At 56.1% G+C, this 16,138-nt stretch overlaps 2 protein-coding genes and 1 long non-coding RNA gene across 6 annotated transcripts; 1 reads left to right on the top strand and 2 right to left on the bottom strand.

Annotated features, from left to right (window-relative positions):
• The first annotated feature begins 110 nt into the window (after positions 1-110).
• Positions 111-1,234, top strand: LOC141279144 (uncharacterized). Its single transcript, XR_012332986.1, has 2 exons — positions 111-416; positions 910-1,234. It is a non-coding gene; the product is annotated as an uncharacterized lncRNA (long non-coding RNA).
• CRTC2 (CREB regulated transcription coactivator 2) lies at positions 1,180-10,824 on the bottom strand. 4 transcript variants are annotated; one of them, XM_073807171.1, is made up of 14 exons: positions 10,544-10,824; positions 7,697-7,798; positions 7,508-7,621; positions 6,882-6,946; positions 6,191-6,259; positions 5,917-6,020; positions 5,787-5,816; positions 5,551-5,615; positions 5,400-5,449; positions 5,025-5,269; positions 4,256-4,662; positions 2,669-2,938; positions 1,963-2,149; positions 1,180-1,831 (listed from the first exon to the last, which is right to left on the bottom strand). In XM_073807171.1, exons 1-14 carry the CDS (start codon positions 10,694-10,696, stop codon positions 1,611-1,613), a joined length of 2,082 nt encoding a protein of 693 aa, XP_073663272.1. In that variant the 5' UTR covers positions 10,697-10,824; the 3' UTR covers positions 1,180-1,610. The 4 variants fall into 4 exon arrangements, with proteins under 4 accessions (XP_073663272.1, XP_073663282.1, XP_073663279.1 ...); XM_073807181.1 differs by lacking the exon at positions 10,544-10,824 and adding an exon at positions 10,252-10,391; XM_073807178.1 differs by lacking the exon at positions 10,544-10,824 and adding an exon at positions 9,115-9,133.
• A 496-nt stretch (positions 10,825-11,320) lies between these two features.
• On the bottom strand, positions 11,321-15,435 carry SLC39A1 (solute carrier family 39 member 1). The gene is made up of 4 exons (XM_004319441.4): positions 15,330-15,435; positions 14,385-14,603; positions 14,095-14,225; positions 11,321-12,970 (listed from the first exon to the last, which is right to left on the bottom strand). The coding sequence occupies exons 2-4, from the start codon at positions 14,569-14,571 to the stop codon at positions 12,314-12,316; spliced, it is 975 nt and encodes a 324-aa protein (XP_004319489.3). The 5' UTR covers positions 14,572-14,603; positions 15,330-15,435; the 3' UTR covers positions 11,321-12,313.
• Positions 15,436-16,138: the final 703 nt, after the last annotated feature.

The raw sequence follows: 16,138 nt of genomic DNA, 5'->3' as shown, positions 1-16,138 counted from the left end.
CTGCGCTGCGCCACGCGGGGACTGTGCTGCCGCGCCGCTCGCTCGCGCCGCACGGCCCTTCCGGCTCCTGCTGCGCTGGGGGCCGGGTGCTCCTCCGCGCGCCCCGCTTTCTCTGCTCCCCCCACCCCCCCTCCCCCCTCCCGGACCGCGGGCGCCGCGGCTCCCCCCAACCCCCAACCTCCCGGGCCGGCGGCCGTGACCCTGGCAGCGCCTGCCCAGCGCCCGACCGCCTGCAGCGCGACCCCTGGCGGCTGGGAGGGCCCCTTGCACCCAGGCGGCTTCTCACCAACCAACAATTGCCGCAGGACACTGACCCCTGAAGTCTGGGGCGCGCTCCCGTCCCACCCTCGGTCCTACTCAGACGTGGCTTTCCTGCCTGGGTGAAGGCCCTGAAAGCCTAGTTTGCGGAGACCCAGGTGGCTGCCCCTACTTCCAGGTTTAGGGCACACCGCATTCCCTTCCAGCCTAAGCCAGAAGCTCCGAGTTCTCTTTTCTGAAAATGACAAGTTTTGGAAAGAGGAAGAAAGGCCAGGACTGTAGGGTGTGGGAGAGCAGAAGAGGTGGGGGTAATGGAGAAGGGGCACTACTCTTCTGTGCTGCATGGGGGGAGAGAATACAGGGCAGAAGCTCAGATGGTCAGAGGGCTAGCAACCCAAGCCAGAGAGAGGAAACCTCTTCAGAACAGGTTAGCACTCAAGCATCTGAATGAATGAGTGGAGAAGAGTGGGGAGGGTGAAGTGAATTCATGCATTGTGAGGGGGCAGGAATGAGACCTAGGAGCATGGGGTCAGAGGCTGGCCAGGTATCACTGCTAACTTCCAGGTCCTCTGGGCTTAAAGGGCCATAAAGAAGAGGGAGCCAACCTGAGACCTACCTGGCGTCAGTAGTTTTTAAATCCTCTCTCCTTAGGAGCCTTAGCACTGAGGCCAGCTACCCGGGAAAACTGGGATCATTCTACCAGAAAAATCCAGAGCCGAGAGCTCAGCCAGCAGTCACCTCTTCATCTCCTGACTCACTGCCAGGCCCTCAGGGTTGAGGAAGAGCAGTAACTTGTCCGGCCAGTCACAGCCCCTGTCCCCTGATGCTGCAGCAAGGCCCTGGACAGATGAGAGGGCCCGTGCCCCAAGAACTCCCTCGATCCCGACCTGCATCCCAAACAGCAGCCAACGACACCAAGGGTTTGATATGATTTTTTTATTAACATAATATATTTAATAAAAAATAATATCCACTCTGGCTCTCTCCTCCATTGCAAGGGGAAGAGTGGTGAGGAGGGGCTGGCACTGCCCACCCCTAGGCATCCGGACAAGCCCTGCCTCCAGGGCTCCCCTCTACCCCCTGCTTTCCAACAGGCTCTGACCTCCAGACAGACGGTTCAAAGTTACAAGTGCTTTAGGCCCTCCCTTGAGCTCCCCCAAGCCCCATCCCTTGTGCAGAATTCAGGGGCCACCTGGACAAACCCCTTGCCTTTTCTCATTCTTGGGATCCTCCGTTCATGTTAGAAAGAGGATCTGGGGGCAGAGAGTGAAGTCTCTACTGGCCAGGGGGAAGGGAGGAAAGGGACAGTGATGGGGGACAGGGCCAAGAAGAGGGATGTCGATGAGGTGCCCTCACTGCAGCCGGTCACTGCGGAACGAGTCCTCCACAGCAGGGTCAGGCAGCAGGGCACAGGGGTCGCTCAGCATGTTGAGCCCCTCCAGGCCCAGAGGCTCCATGCGCAGCTCCTCCTCCAGCCCCAGCCCCAGCTCCAGCCCAGCTGCTGACACCTCAAAACCGGGCACTCCAGCCAGGGCCGCTGAAATCTCCTTAGAGAAACCGGGGGAAGGGTCTCCTGTGTGGGCAGAAGAGATGAGTGAGGACCCCATGTCTTGCGAACTCTCCCAAGACCCCCTCAGTCTCCTGCTGTGCCACCAAATGTATCACGCCCTCCTTCCATCCCCCATCACCACCCACACCTCTTACCTGTGAGGATGATGTTAGGCCCTGAGCCATGGCGGGAACAGTGGGTTAAGTTCTGGTGGTTGAGGGCATGGGGGTCCTGGGGGCCACTCACTGGCCCCTCACCGCCTAAAAATCCAGGCCCTTCGGAAAAGCCAGGGGGATCCAGCGCCAGGCTGGTTGATGGGTTCTCCATGCTGAACTGCTCCAGCTATGGACACACAGACAGGCCTTGAGAAAGCAGGCTTCAGAACAGGGTGGTCCTGCCTGCCTTTGCCTAGCTCTGCTAACACATCCTCTTTGCCCAGTAATATTCATACACCTCCCCCTACCCCACCCCGCTTCCCACCTCCACCATGGGAACAAAAGCAGAGACGGCGGGAGATGGCCACAAGCACAGCGACAGAAGTGAGCACGGGGCCCAAAGTAGGTGTGGGCACCGTACCTACTGGGACAGAGCATGCGCGTGCCAGGAAGACAACGGGTCAAAGCAGTAGTCATCAAAGAGCAAGCTGCACGGAGGTAGCTGGGGGAGAGGGGCAGGAGTCGGGGTCAAATGCAGGAAGAGAGGAGCCCCAAGTTGGCGGTACTGTGTTACCTGGGGGCAGGTAAGAAGGCTCTCCCCCACCTAGATCTCCCAGTTCAAAATGCCCCCCTCGATACCACTCAGGCTCTTTTGGCCCACTCCCAGCCCCTCCCCTGCTTCTGAGCTAGGGACCCGGGTACTCACGTTCCCCAGGCTGAAGTCACTCATCGGCCGGTGGTAAGACTGTTGCCCATGCCCACTGGGGCTGGGTGGGTACAGTGTCCCATAGTGCAGCTGCCTGCCTGGGGGCTGCCCACCGGAGGGCTGCACTGAGCAGGCCTGAGAGGGCAGCCCTGGCTGCTGCAGAGGCTTTGGGGTGGGTGGCTGGGTGGGCAGAACCAAACTTGGGGGACTGTACGGGTATGGAGGCAGCCGCTGGTCACTGGGCAGCTTACTGGTGTCCAGGGCGACGCCCTGAAGAAAAGCAAGGAGAAAGGGGGAAGCTTACCCCTCAATGTGCCCCCTGAGAGGAGCTCTTTGTCAGGGCTTCCCACCCTTTTAAGCTGCGACCATTGTCAACACAAACCCAAAAGCGTTCCATTGGGCATCGCTGGGGTGCAACTACTCTCAAAAATGCGTCTCAGGATGAAAGTGACTGAGAGAGGTTAACACAAGGATAATTTTGAATCCACTCCAGGAGACAACTATTCCTAAACCTTGGTACTTTAACTACTGTTAGTAAGCAACTACTTGTGACACACCTCACAAGGGACTGATCACACAACAGTGACCTTGAGAATGGCTGTTCTAAAGCCTTGAAGAGGCCAGAGGGACTGTGAGAGGAAGGAGGGAGGAAGGAGGGAAGCTAGGCTTTTAGTCCAAGTTCCCAGAGAGCAGAGCCCTTGCTGGCCTGAGCTCAGTCTTTCCTACAGAAAAGGGGACCTGCATAAAGATGGAACATAGAACACACATTCCAGGGAAGAACAACAGAGAAAGAAAGGGAAAGTAGGGGAGAGGAGAGGGGAAGAAGAGCGTTAGGGTGAAAGAAGGGGAGCAGAGAGAACAGAAAAGGGGAGCAGTATGGGGAGGGAGGGAAGAGCTAAGAATGTTGACACTCAGGAAAAAACCCTAAACCAAGAATTTTTAGTAATGGTCCCAACTCTTCCCTAACATGCTGTGTAAACTTGGACAAGTCACTTCCCTTCTGGGCCCCAGCCTCCTCATCTGTAAGATGAAGGGACTGGGCTCCATCCTCTGACAGTCTCTGACTCTATGAAATCTATGAAAGAAGGAGAGGAGATGGGAGAGCGGATGGGACAGGATGGAGGCAGGAGAAAAAAGACAGACAAGGAAAGAAGGATCGGAACAAAAAAGAGAGAAAAGGGAAAGGACAAGCTATCATTTGTCGAGCATGCACCCGGGCTAGGCATGGTGCTGCGTACTTTCCGTATGTGATTTCCTTTGATTCTTACATTGCTGTCCTGGTTTTACAGACGAGGGTGCTGAGGCTCAAAGAAGTTAAATAACTGTCCAAGGAGACTGCTAGTAAGAGGTGGGGCCAGGATTTGAAATCAGAAAACTTAACCCCAGGGTTTGTATTCTTAAGCCAAGAGGAGACAAGGTGGCTAAGAGTGGGGCAGGCAGAGGACGGAGGAATGCAAGGGGATGGATGACAGCAGGAGTACAGGAGTTAAGAAGAGGTATTCGAGGAAAGCAGGGTGGGAGGGAGAGAACTTGGCAGGAGAAGGAAGGGAAGGGAGACAGACATGTAGGGAAGGCAGCCACGCATACCTGAGTGATGGAAGACAAGGTGGGTGACATTGTTGGCGAAAACTGTTTGGGCAGTTGCTGTTGGGACCTTCTGGCGTCGGCTGGGCCCGCGGGCAAACTCAGGGGACTGAGGGGCACACGGCGGTGGCGGGGAGAGGCCCCAGGGGTAGAAGCTGGGTAAGGGGGGGCACCCAGCACCGGAGATGAAGCAGAAGAGGAGGAAGAGGAGGAGGAGAGGGCCGGGGCGCTGAGTGAGGGGTGACCCAGGGAGGTGGTGGACAGTGCATGGCGGGCCAAGGAGGAGGCAGGCAGTGAGGGGTGACTGTGGGAGCCCTGGAGCTGGGGCTGAGGACTGCTCAGGGAAGCCTGGAGGTTGGGATTGCTTAGGGAAGACTGCAAGGATGGGTGGCTGAGAGGTGAATGAAGTCCTGTAGGCACAGACAAAAAACCAGAGATGCCAACATTACTGATGGGAACTGGGCCCCTTTCTGCCCAGAATGGGTAGCAGTGGCCAGACTATGGAAGTGGCAACACAATGTCCTCCCTACTCTGTCCCTGACAGTCAGGATGGCATTGCCCGCTTGGGGGTTGCTCTCCATCTTCTTTCTAGGAAAAGCCACACCTACCAGTTCTCACTGGCAGAAAACTGCTGTGAGGGAATCCTGGGGTACACAGGTGAAGGGCTGGTGTGGGCAGTCACAGGAGAATCCCAAGGTGCTCGAGCCTCCCACCCCTTCGTCCCTCCAGCTAGACAGCACCCCAGGGACACACAGCCAAGACAGCCACTCACCTGGTGCATCATAGCCTGGGCCCAGGCCCAGGCCCCCGCTGATGCCCAGGTGGGTCATGGTGTGGGTCAAATTGGAGGTACTGTTGCCCCCACTCAGGCTGGGGTAGACTGTCTCCTCTGGGTCCAGGGGGGTGGGCAGCGGTGGGGGAAAGTGCAGGTTGGTGAGGTCAGGTAGGGAGCCTCCCGTGTTCATGGCAGGTGGGAGGACAGGCACAGTGGCAGGCTGGTCAGGAGATGGAAAGATGCTGGGGAAGGAGAGGAGAAGATGTAAATGGGGATGGGGGGCAGTGGTCAGGGAAGGGCAGAGATCAGCCCTCCACATTTCCCTTTGCTTCCCTCCTCCACCCGCTCAGCTGACCTCCGAGAGATACGTACTTAATTCCAGGGACTTCACAGGACCGAGGTCGGGAGGAGGATGAGGACAGCTGAGGAAAGAAGGAAGAAGGTGGCAAATGAGGACAGAGCTCAGTGGAGGACCCTGAAGACCCGTCCCATGGAAAGAAGAGGGACAGTGGGCCACGCCTACCTTCTTAGCATCCCATGGTTTCAGCAAATGCTTGTCATCTGGCAAGTTCTCCTCAATAGCAGGGACTTGAAAGAGAAAGACTGGTGATGAGAGGGTTGAAGAAGAAGGCAGGACAGGAAGCAGACGCAAGTGGAAGGGCTCCCACCCCCTGGCCCTGAACAAAGCTCCCAACACCAGCCCAGAGATTCTCTGGCATTCAGTACCCGCACATATCAAATGCGGTGAGGAACACATACCTTTGGAGTCCATTTCGCCATCCAGAAAACCTGCAAAGGATACGGTGGAGCTGGTTGCAGTGCCCACTTGCCTACCTGCTTCAAACAAAAGCTCCACGGCTACTCCCTCCCCTGGGACATGGCCACTTACCTCCCCGGCGGCTGGGCAGGACGCTGGGGGGTGCAGGGCCTGGATAAGTGTCCTGAGGGCTGGGGTTCATCACACTTGTGTGAAGGGCAGAGTCAGAGCTTGTCCTGTGGGGGGAAAAGAGATGAGCTGCCACCTGTGACAGTCTTCCTGGTCCTCATGCCCTGCTCAGTAGGGGAAAACACTAGCTGGGCTGGGACAGGGTGGGGTGAGAGAGCAGGGCCCCAGAAACTACAGATAAGAAGAGATGTGGCCTAAAGAAGGCAAGGGCCATCACCTGTTAAGTGCAGATGGTAGTCGAAACAACTGCCCCTTCTCTGCAGGGAAATTGCCCCAGGGCATTGTCCTGGGATGGAAAAACAAAGTGATGAGGAGGAAGGCTAGCAATGGACCAGAGGGCAGGCATGGGGGTTGGAAAGTGTGGGGCAGCCAAGAGGGCTGGGCACCCAGGATCATCATGCCTCTTTCTTTCTGGTTCTGCTGATATCTGTGATCCGTGAACCCTCTCCCCAAACAACCTAGGAGATCTGGAAATAACTCCTCTCTGCCAGGACAAGCTGAATAGGAATCCTGGAGCCCAGCCACTGTGCTGGGTGTAAGTCTTAGGGATGAGATGGACAGGGGAAGGGTTCAGAAATCTGAATGCCAGAACACTGCACCTGGCACCCACTCTTGACAGGAGGCAGCCATTTTCACCTGCCACCCTACCATTCTCCCCTCCCCCCACACACACCCCAGCTGCCATTAGTCCTGCTCTGGCTGGACTGGGAGGCTTGGCCACACGTGTCAACATGGCCAAGACTGGACTCTGACCCACCTACTCCACCTATCCCCACCCCTCCCAGCCCTGCCATTACGGGAGGAGGTACTGCTGAAAGCCTGGCCCAGCGGGCCCAAACCCAAGCCCAGCTCCCGCCAGAGACAAGTCAGAGAGTGGGCAGGAGATCCTGCCCGCCCTGGACACTGACCTCCGCCAGCTGGACTCCGGGGGAGGAGATAAGTAGGCAGGACTATAGGGAGAGCTGTCAATGTGAAGAGCACCAGTTAAGGGAAAAAGTGAGGAGAGGGTGGACGGGAGAGAGACCAGATGAGAGAAAAATAACAGAAGGCAGCAGACGAGTTGTTTCAGGAAACAAACACCTTTCTCCTCCTCTACAAGGGGCAACGATAGGGGCAAAGAATGGAAGAGAAAAAGGAGCTGGAAAATATAGGTGAATATCTAGGCAGGGTTTGGGGGAGACAGGTCTGTGGAGGTCTCTGAGACTGAAAGCTATGAACAGAAATGTGAGCAGGAGGGAAGCAAAATCCCTGTAGCATGAGACGTATCACGGAGCCCTGCCTCCAGCAGCCAAGAGCAAGCTGAAGTGAGGACGGTCAGAGATGGAGGACACAGTCTCAGGAGGCGCAGCTCCCTGTCACAGCAGCCAGTGCTGAAACACGCACCAAATGTCACTTTTCAGGGAACCTGGGTGAAGGAGAGCTCCCGCAGGATGGCACTGGACAACACTTCAGGTCCCTTTTCCTACCATGAGTTCCTGAGGAACCCCACCCCATTGCCCTCCAGACTCCGCAGCCCCTCAGTGAAGGATATGTGGCGGGGGTAGCGGCGAAGTGGGGACACCATTCTTCGGGGATCTCGCTGCACCCGTTCCACCAGCCCGTGGTGCCGAGTGCTCCGGGATGAATCCAAAGGGGAGTGGAGGGGGCTCTGCCAAAAGAGACAGGCAAGTCAACAGAGGGAGGTGCGTGAGAGCCTGCGCTCCCCCAGCTGGTGTCCACTCACCTGGAACTCAGCCAGGCCACAGCCAATCTGGTTCACGTTGGGCAGAGAGCCACCATAATGGGAGCTCCTTGTGTATGCCAGTCGCAGTTTTTGGGCCTGTAACTGAGACATGGAGGACAAATGGGAATGTCAGGGAGGGTCCTGAGCACTGTTCCTGTGGCCATCCTTGCCATCCCTGTCTCTAGGACATGCTACTATTGCTGCTGCTTTTAAGAGATCTGCCAGAAGAAAAGCCAGTACTGGGGAGAAGGTCCACTGAGACCTGGTGCAAACAATCTGCCCTAGCTCTTCCTCAGGCTGCCCCCATCAATGCTATCACTAATGCCTGGCATCACCCTGCCAGGTGGAGCCTGATACTCTGCTCAGGGCCTGTCCTAGTCGGCATCAGTCTAAACAGAGTCCCTGAGGGGTTGCCAGGAGCCCCTAGGCTAGTCACATGGGTTAACTCCTGGGGAAGGGTGCCTATTAGGCACCTCTGCTTTCCCTTCCAGATGTGTCCAGGACTAACTGGAAGACAAGGGAAGGGCCACAGGTGGATGCCATAGAGCCATAGCTGCCAGCCTCTTTCCTCCCCACTCTGGAGGGCAGGCACAAGCTCCTGGGCTCTGCCATTTGCCCAGCCTCAGGAAGGCTACACAGAGCCTGTACCTCCCAAACTAGAACAACTAAGGAATGATGGCTCTTCGAACTGGAAAAACAGTGCCAAAACAAAGAAGCATTCTTCTACATAGTCCTAAAGCCCCTGAATTGGTAGGGGAGCCTGGAGAATGGGGGTGAGAAAAGCAGTAGCCCACTCCAGCCTGGCCCAGAGCTGTCTCCTTGGCCTCATCCTCACTTTGGGGAGATACGTCTGGCACCGGAGTAAGACACCACAACCCTCAGCCTGGCATGGTTTTAGTCTGCCTAAAGGTCTCATGTCCCTCTGTGAGAGGTGAGCACCTACTTCTAAGACTCAGCTACTGCCACCCCAGCCAAATGAGACCCAGGGCAGCTGATGAGTGGTTAAGATTCTAAGAGCTTCCAGGGGTCACACCGTTGTGCATAGGGCAACAACAGAATTGACTTTCTGTTCCAAGAGGTCAGTCCAGTGAGTTTAGTAGGCACTATGCTGACCTTTGGGCCACTTCAAGACTGCTACTAATATACATGATAACCCCAGTTTCCAGGAGTATAGGCCCCAAAGGCCACATCTGCCTCAAATGAGACTTCCCAGCTGGCCAGATAACAGGCTGAGCTCCAGGTCTCTAATCCCTAGCTTTAGACTCTTGGGTCCCCAGGCCCTGGACATGTATGCCCACTAGATTTTTTTATGTGCAGAAGAAAATTTACCCAACAGGGGCAAGGTGAGTGGAGGGGACCTTTTGACAGACCAAGGCACCACAAAGAAAGAAGGCCCAGTTTTGAGCTTTTGTTTGTACCTATAAGCCCTAAGATCCCACCATTCCTCCGTTGTCAGATGGAGGTCAGCCTCTGGCCCACCTTCCTGCCTCTGCCCCCACTTTGATCAAAAGCTCCTAAAGGGGGGACAGTCCACAGTTAGATCATGGTCCTCACGGCAGTTAGAGGGGGTTATGCACACACACACACACACACACACACGATTTGCTTCCCCACCTAACTTTCTCTGTTCTGACTCCCAAAAACTAGGACACATGGTCTCTAGAGACTTAAAAGAGTAAAAAACACAAAAAAGACTAAGAGAGTCAAGGGAGACACACACAAAAATACAACCAGAGTTACAGTCATAGGCAGGTTCAATCAAAGGCAGTCAGACGAGCAGAAAGAACTTTGAAATGTGGTATTTATGTTCGGCCATCCATCACCCCTTAAATTCCTTCTAGCTCCCTGCCATAAGGGATCACTGCAATATCCTCACCTGCTGTTTTGAGAATAATGTGTCCCTAAATTAGGACTGCACACCAGCTGGGCAAACTCCCACCCCTCTCTCTCTCTGACATCCAGCCCTGGGAAGCAAGAAACCAAGATCAGGGGGCTTCAGAAGCAACGCCGCCAGGATTCCTTCTTTCTGGAACTTCCCAGGAATGAATATTCCCTACACACAGAAGACCCTCCAAGGCACCCCATAACTGACCCACAAAATAGTCATCTCTCTAGAAAGTTCAGCTAACCATCAGGTTCCACATAACCTATAGCCAACTGGTTACCCTCTTTCAAGATCCAAAGCCCTATCTCTCCTCCAAGGCGGCCAGGGCAAAATACCACCAGTCTGTGAGCAATGGACCTCACCTTCATTCACGTCAGGAAACCACAAGAAGTATTTGAAAAAGGAAGCAACGGGACGGGACGCAGGAGGGGACTTCCTGGCCCACTATACCCAGCGCTGCCGTTCAAACCACTCAAGGGGCCCTTTCCCGGAGATACTAACTGCCAAGAGTAGCACAACAGGGCAGAGGGACCAGATGAGAGGAGATCACCAACTGAGAAGAGCCAGACTAGGGCAAGCAGGCCATCCCCCAACCCCATAACCCAACATAGAAGATGCTTCAGCAGAGTCCCTGAGAGAACTCAATCAGAGATGCACAAGGACCACCCACCTCCTACCTCCGCCGGGCTTCGGGAACCATCTCCTCTCTCTGTCCACTCCTGCCTCACTTTCTCAGTTCCCATTCGTTCCCAAACCCTCCAGCCTATCTGGAGTTTCGACCTCCTCCCGCAAAACCCGTCTTCCTGCCCCCCGGCCCTCCACCCGTGCCTCCCAGACGGAGGCGCCCGCTACCCCGGCCGCGTTCCGCCTCTTTCGCTGTGGCTCCCGCCCCCGCCCCGCCTCTCGGCTCCCCGTTCGAGAAGTGCTCTGCTCCGCTCCCGCTTGCCGGCGCGGCCCCTCACCCGGGTGGAGCCGATGTCCATCATCACCTCCTCGAAGGCCGCCGTCTCCTCGGCCTGACGCTGCTTCTGCAGCGCGATCTTCTCACTAAACTTGCGCGGATTGGAAGCTGAGGCCGTGGCCGAGCCGGGCCCGTTCGCCCCCGACGTCGCCATCTTCCTCCCCCGTCCCTCCCCGCCACCCTCCCAATACAAGCCACGGCCTGCGCCGCGGGCCCCGGCCCGGCTCTTCCAGCCGTAGCCGCCGCCGCCGCCGCCGCCGCCTCAGCAAGCACCGCGAACCCGGCCCCAGCCTAGCCCTGACCTGCTGCGCGCGGGGACCGCCGGGAATTATAGTTTGTTTACGTGACTCCTTCGCAGCCGCAGTCACGCAATACGGGAGAGGAAACGGACACCATTTCCCAGCTGCCCTGTTGACTCCGGGAGCTGGGGACTTTGCTCCTCCCTCTCGGCTCCTCCCTGCGCGGGGCAAACTGGGAAGAGTAGTTCTGCATTGGTCCCGAGCCTACAAACGCGAAGGGGCGAGGGATTAAAGAGAGGAAAGGAAAAGGGAGGAAAGGGAAGGGGTGGAGACAGGGAAGGGGTGGAGACAGGGAAGGAAGCAGGAAGAGACAAGAGGAAAAATTTGGTCATCTTCAGGGAAGGGAACTAGAGGGGCCTGAATGTAAACAGTGAGATCAGGGATATTCAAACAGCCCTAAACATCTGGGAGTCAGGCCCTCTCAGACTTGCCATGTGCCCACCCCTTTCCCAAGACAAATGAATCAGATACCGTACAGATGTGTAGAAACTTGTTTTATTTGGGTAACATGTCCCAAAACAGGTCAGTTAGTAAAATAGATTCTAGAATATATGGCCCTATGCACAGCCCTCCCGCCCCAAAAAATAACCCTGGGGGCGAGCCTTCCCCTTCCCCCTTGGGATCCTCTGGTATAAAAAAGTTTTGGCATCTCAGTGTTTATCATCTAGGCACGGGGCACCATGTCCATTTTCAGTATTCCTAGGGTACAGCAGTAGTGGGGGACGGTAGCTCTGCCAACCTGCCCCCCACCCCACCTCAGCAAACATTTCTGTCCCACCCCACAATCTGGGACCAAAACAAAGAGCAAGCAGACCCCTTCCACTGAGGTTCTGGGCAGGGCTCAGTGCCATCACTTGTGCTTTGAGAAAGTGGGAGGGGATTTATTTGGCACTTTAAAAATACAGGAGTGACCAGGGCTGGAGAAGCCAGACAAGGTACCAAAACTGGCAGGAAGATGCCATTTGGCAATAGTCCCCTGGGAGAAGGGAAGAGGAAGATAGATATGAAAGTAGGAGCTAAGAAAAGTTGGAGGGGTCCACTCCAAGTGACAGAGGGCTGAAATGGGCTAGAACCAACAGGACTGCTGACTCTGGGCCTATGCCCTCTCTATACCTCTATCCCACAGCAGCTGGGTACCCACCTCTGGCCTCCCAACTACCAGCTTGTCCCTATATGTAGTGTCTGATCCCTGATACCAGCACTCAGTGTCTTCCCCAACACTAATGTCCCTTGATCATGTCTCTAGTGACTTGACCATCTTTTGTCCCTTGGGCCTGGGGGCCAGGCTCTTGTCTGCCCACTTCCCTCTCATTGGCCAAATAGTGCCAAAGGCTCCATCCTTACCTCCCAGAGAACTCTTTGGTCCTCAGTACCTCCCTTCCCCACTCCTTCCTATTCCCCACACACTGGGAGAGGGGGAGGAAGGTCAAGGGCACGTGATACCCAACCTCCCGTGCGTATCTTGGAGCCCCCTAGACTTGGATAAAGAGCAGGCCAGTGAGCAGGGCAAAGCCTCCTAGGAGCAGAATGACCTTGAGGATTCTCTGCTCAGAAGTGGCCAGCTCCTGGGGCAGGATTTCCAGGAAGGTGATATAGAGAAAGGTGCCAGCCGCCATGCCCTCCAGCACAGACTGAGCCAGCTGGTGCAGTGGCCCTGCTGACTCTGCCAGAGCTGCACCCAGTCCAATGCCCAGGGGTGTCATGCATGAGAAGAGGATCCCACAGCCAGCCACAACCTGTGCTCGCAGGTGGCTCTGCAGCAGCCGCAGGGATAAGCTGACTGCCAGGATACCCTTGTGGAGCAGCAAAGCCAGGCACAACTCCATGGCCCGAGCCCGGTCTCGCTGCAGCCCCACTGCCAGTCCCTCAAACACTGAATGCAGGGCCAGGGAGAAGACCAGTACACAGGCACGTAGGGCTGAGGGGGCTGCCGGGGCTCCACCTGCCTGTGGGACCTCTGGTCTGTCATTCCAGTGCTGCAGCCCACCATTCGCTGTTCCCAGCAAAGCCCTCATGTCCTCTCGAGGCGGTGGCCCCGACTGTTCCTTGTAAGCCATCGTGATCTGCTCCATCACCAGGACCAGGAAGAAGCCCATGGCCAGGATGAACTCTTGTAGGGGGAACTGGAGCTGTGGGCAAAGGGGACAGCGTGGACTTCAGGAGACAGGCCAAGAATGGGGAGGAAGAGTCAGATGCAGAGTTTAGTGGAGTCCCAGTTACACAGACCTGAGTTCCCACACACAGAGCCACTCTCAGTTACACAAAAATATAGTCACTTGGTGCCATAGATACCGTACAGATTATGGTGTCACTCCCAGTGTTACATGTAGATCATGGTTTCTCAACTTTAGTACTATTAACATTTCGGATTGGATAATTCTTTGATGTAGAGGGCTGTCCTGTGCACTGTAGGATGTTTAGCAGCATCCCTAGCCTATACCCATTAGATGCCAGTTAGCAAGCCCTCCTTCCCTGAGTTGGGACAACCAAAAAGTCTCCAGACATTATCGAATGTTTTCTGGGGAGGTGGGGGTGAGGGTGGGAGGATGACAGGGGTGGGCAAAACCACCCCCAGCTGAAAGTCACTGAGGTAGATGGACACAAAGTGTCACATTGGCCCACTTTCCCAAATGCTCACACACAGAGCCACATACTGTCATGGGGACAATCAGGCTTACACACAGTCACACAGAGACACAAGTCACTCAGTCACAGACGAACAGTTACATTCAGTGTTACTTCCTCACTTCCTCCAACTGTCTCAGTTTTTCCAATAAGACTGTCCTATGCCTTGGACTTAATCTTCCCCACATCCTACTTCCTTGAGTTATGTAGCCTTTCGGTCAGCAACACCGGGTCCCTGGAAATTGCCTCCTACCTGTCCCAGGCCTGTAGGGACCTCTATCTCCAGCCCTTCAGGAAAGGGTGAAGGGTGAAGATGATTCTTGGAGGGCTATTAACTTCCTGGAGGCTGAAACTAGAGAAACCTTACAGATAGGTCACACACCTGGTAATAGGGTTCCTCACACTGTCACAAAGGGCACATAGGGGTCACATAGGGACTGAGAGGGTGAGAACCTATAGAAAGAGTTATGCTCTATGACTAAAAATCACAGCTCATGGGGTCACAAGCCAAGAGCCTTCCATACAGTTGTGGAGTGACACATGGACAGATCCATACAAACCACCGCTCCCAGAGGTATGTGATTGAACACCACATACAAAGGGTCACATGCAGATGACCGGGGCTCACCGTCACATGAAGGGCTGCCAGGGCCTCATCTATGGCAGCCAGGTAGTCAGGCAGCAGGTCCAGGAGACATGTGGCCAGAAAGACACCACCCGCAAAGCAGCTTACCAGACTCAGGGCTTTTTGGCGGGAGGCTGGGCAGGAGTGGAGCACAGAAGGGAATGAGCAAATGAGCCCCACTACCCAACCTAAGCAATAGTCACTCTTGCCGTCCCCTCTTAGGTCACCTTCCTTAGCCCCAGAGCCTTCCCTCCTCCAAGCGTCCATGGCAGCAGGGAAAAGGAGAGGCTTACCTGAGGCTTCAGGGTTAGCGCCGGGCCGGCGCAGCACGCAGATGGGCACCAGACTGCAGATGAGAGTGAGTACCAGCAACAACACCAGGGCCCCCAACTTCACCTCCAGTCCCATGGGCACTGGGGGCTCCGAGGCTGCTGCCTCGGGGCGCCACACCAGGAGCTCTGGCTCTCCCCAGGGCCCCATGGCGGCTGTGGTAGCTCCAATGACTCTCAGACCTAGGAAGACAGGGTGAGTGGGGGAGTGGTCACAAGGGAAATATGGGGCCAAGGAAAGAGGAAGGCTGGTCAGCAGAACGCAGCTCCCTCACCCCAGCCACTCTGTGACCTTCCCTATCCCAGTGTGACTCATCCACTCCTGTACTGGGAATATCACTCTTTCCCCTCAGACTTTATCCCTTTCAAGTGACTTTTTCAAGTGACTCATTCAGGGACCTAGCAAGGGGGAAGCTGAGGCATGAGGACTGTGTGGATATCTCATTACCCTTTCACGCGGAGCTCCCAGAAAACTAGAGAGCTGGGGTCCTCTAAGCAAAGGAGAGGTCAAGCCTCCTTTCCAGGAAGGAATGGATGAAGCGAAGAGGGTTCAGGGAGAGATGTCATGGGTAGCTTCGTGGACCACCTGAACAGGGAGAGCTGGGGTGCTCTCCCGCTCCCATTTCCCCAGCGCCATCCCCCCGAGAGCAGAGAGCGACCGTTTCAAGCCACAGGCTGGGATGTCGGGGCAAACGACCAAAGAGGGGCCCTAGGCGTCTGGGGTCCCGGGACGGGCTGACCCAACAACTGAGGGCGGTGTCTGGAAGTCCGGGCTCCGGGAGGCGGGGTTTGAGGCCGCCAGCGTGCCGGGAAGCTGAAGAAGAACGTGAGAGCCCGGACTCCAGCTCGTAGGCCCCGAGAAGCCTGGGCGGCCGACCCAGATCCCGCTCTCTGGGATCCCGCACTCACCTCTCGAGGGTCTCACTACAAGGCACCCGCTCTGTTCCGGCCTCCAGTCGGGAATTCCCGCCCCCTCCCCATCGTTTACCCCTCCCCCCGCAGCCGCGGCGTACCGACCCCCCAGTAGCCAATGACAGCGCTCAGAGGGCGGGGCCATACTGAGAGTGACGTGAGCTAGGAGCAATCAGAGACCAGCAGCCAGAGCCCGGCTGAGCCGAAGACAACCGGGGCGGGGCAAGGGAAAGGAATTCGGAGAGCACCTAGGGGCTGAGGGGCTGAGGGGCTGAGGGCCTGGGACGCTGTGGTGGAGGTCTGACCAGCGAACGTGGCCGGTCAACGAAGGCTTCCGATCCTTTGAAGATTCTAAAAGAGGAAGCTAGAAACCCCGCGGTCAAGGCTGGTGCGCCATACGCAACCCCCGCATTCCCAAGTCTTCCGCCTCCCACATCTCTGAGGATATCTGCCTGGTCTTGGGCCGAAGTCTTCCTATCTCTCTTAGAAGATTCTAAGATCCCCTTCTGGGCACCTGGGCACCAAAGGGAAAGCATTCCCTTCTTAGGACTGACTTTCTTGCTTGACTCCCTCGCCAGCACCCACAAGGAAGAAAAAGGACAAGGAAGAATTGGAAAAGGGGAATAGCAAAGTGAGAGTATTTCTTGAAAATCAACCCTTCTTGAACTACCAATGGCCGGAGCTGACTTCTCTGCACCTTCTGCCTGCAAGTGGGTAAAAAAGTGGCGGGACCCTTCTCAGAGGTTGCTGAAACCCCACTCAGTGAGGAGCTTCTCTCGGCACACTCCAGCTTATCACCCTTACCG

This window comes from Tursiops truncatus, chromosome 1 (genome assembly GCF_011762595.2).
Source record: "Tursiops truncatus isolate mTurTru1 chromosome 1, mTurTru1.mat.Y, whole genome shotgun sequence".
NCBI lineage: Eukaryota > Metazoa > Chordata > Mammalia > Artiodactyla > Delphinidae > Tursiops > Tursiops truncatus.
Note: the sequence above shows the minus strand (reverse complement) of the source record. Positions and strands in the feature narration are given on the sequence as shown.

Excerpts from the sequence above, each read along its gene's own strand:
- SLC39A1 (XM_004319441.4), bottom strand. The coding sequence starts at position 14,571 with ATGGGGCCCTGGGGAGAGCCAGAGCTCCTGGTGTGGCGCCCCGAGGCA. Across the intron at positions 14,226-14,384 it reads CGCTAACCCTGAAGCCTCAG|CCTCCCGCCAAAAAGCCCTG; the intron begins GTAAGCCTCTCC and ends ACTCCTGCCCAG. Across the intron at positions 12,971-14,094 it reads TGGCAGCCCTTCATGTGACG|CTCCAGTTCCCCCTACAAGA; the intron begins GTGAGCCCCGGT and ends CTTTGCCCACAG.
- CRTC2 (XM_073807171.1), bottom strand. The coding sequence starts at position 10,696 with ATGGCGACGTCGGGGGCGAACGGGCCCGGCTCGGCCACGGCCTCAGCT. Across the intron at positions 5,817-5,916 it reads CCTGCCCAGCCGCCGGGGAG|GTTTTCTGGATGGCGAAATG; the intron begins GTAAGTGGCCAT and ends TATCCTTTGCAG. Across the intron at positions 2,150-2,668 it reads GTGACTTCAGCCTGGGGAAC|CTGGAGCAGTTCAGCATGGA; the intron begins GTGAGTACCCGG and ends GTGTGTCCATAG.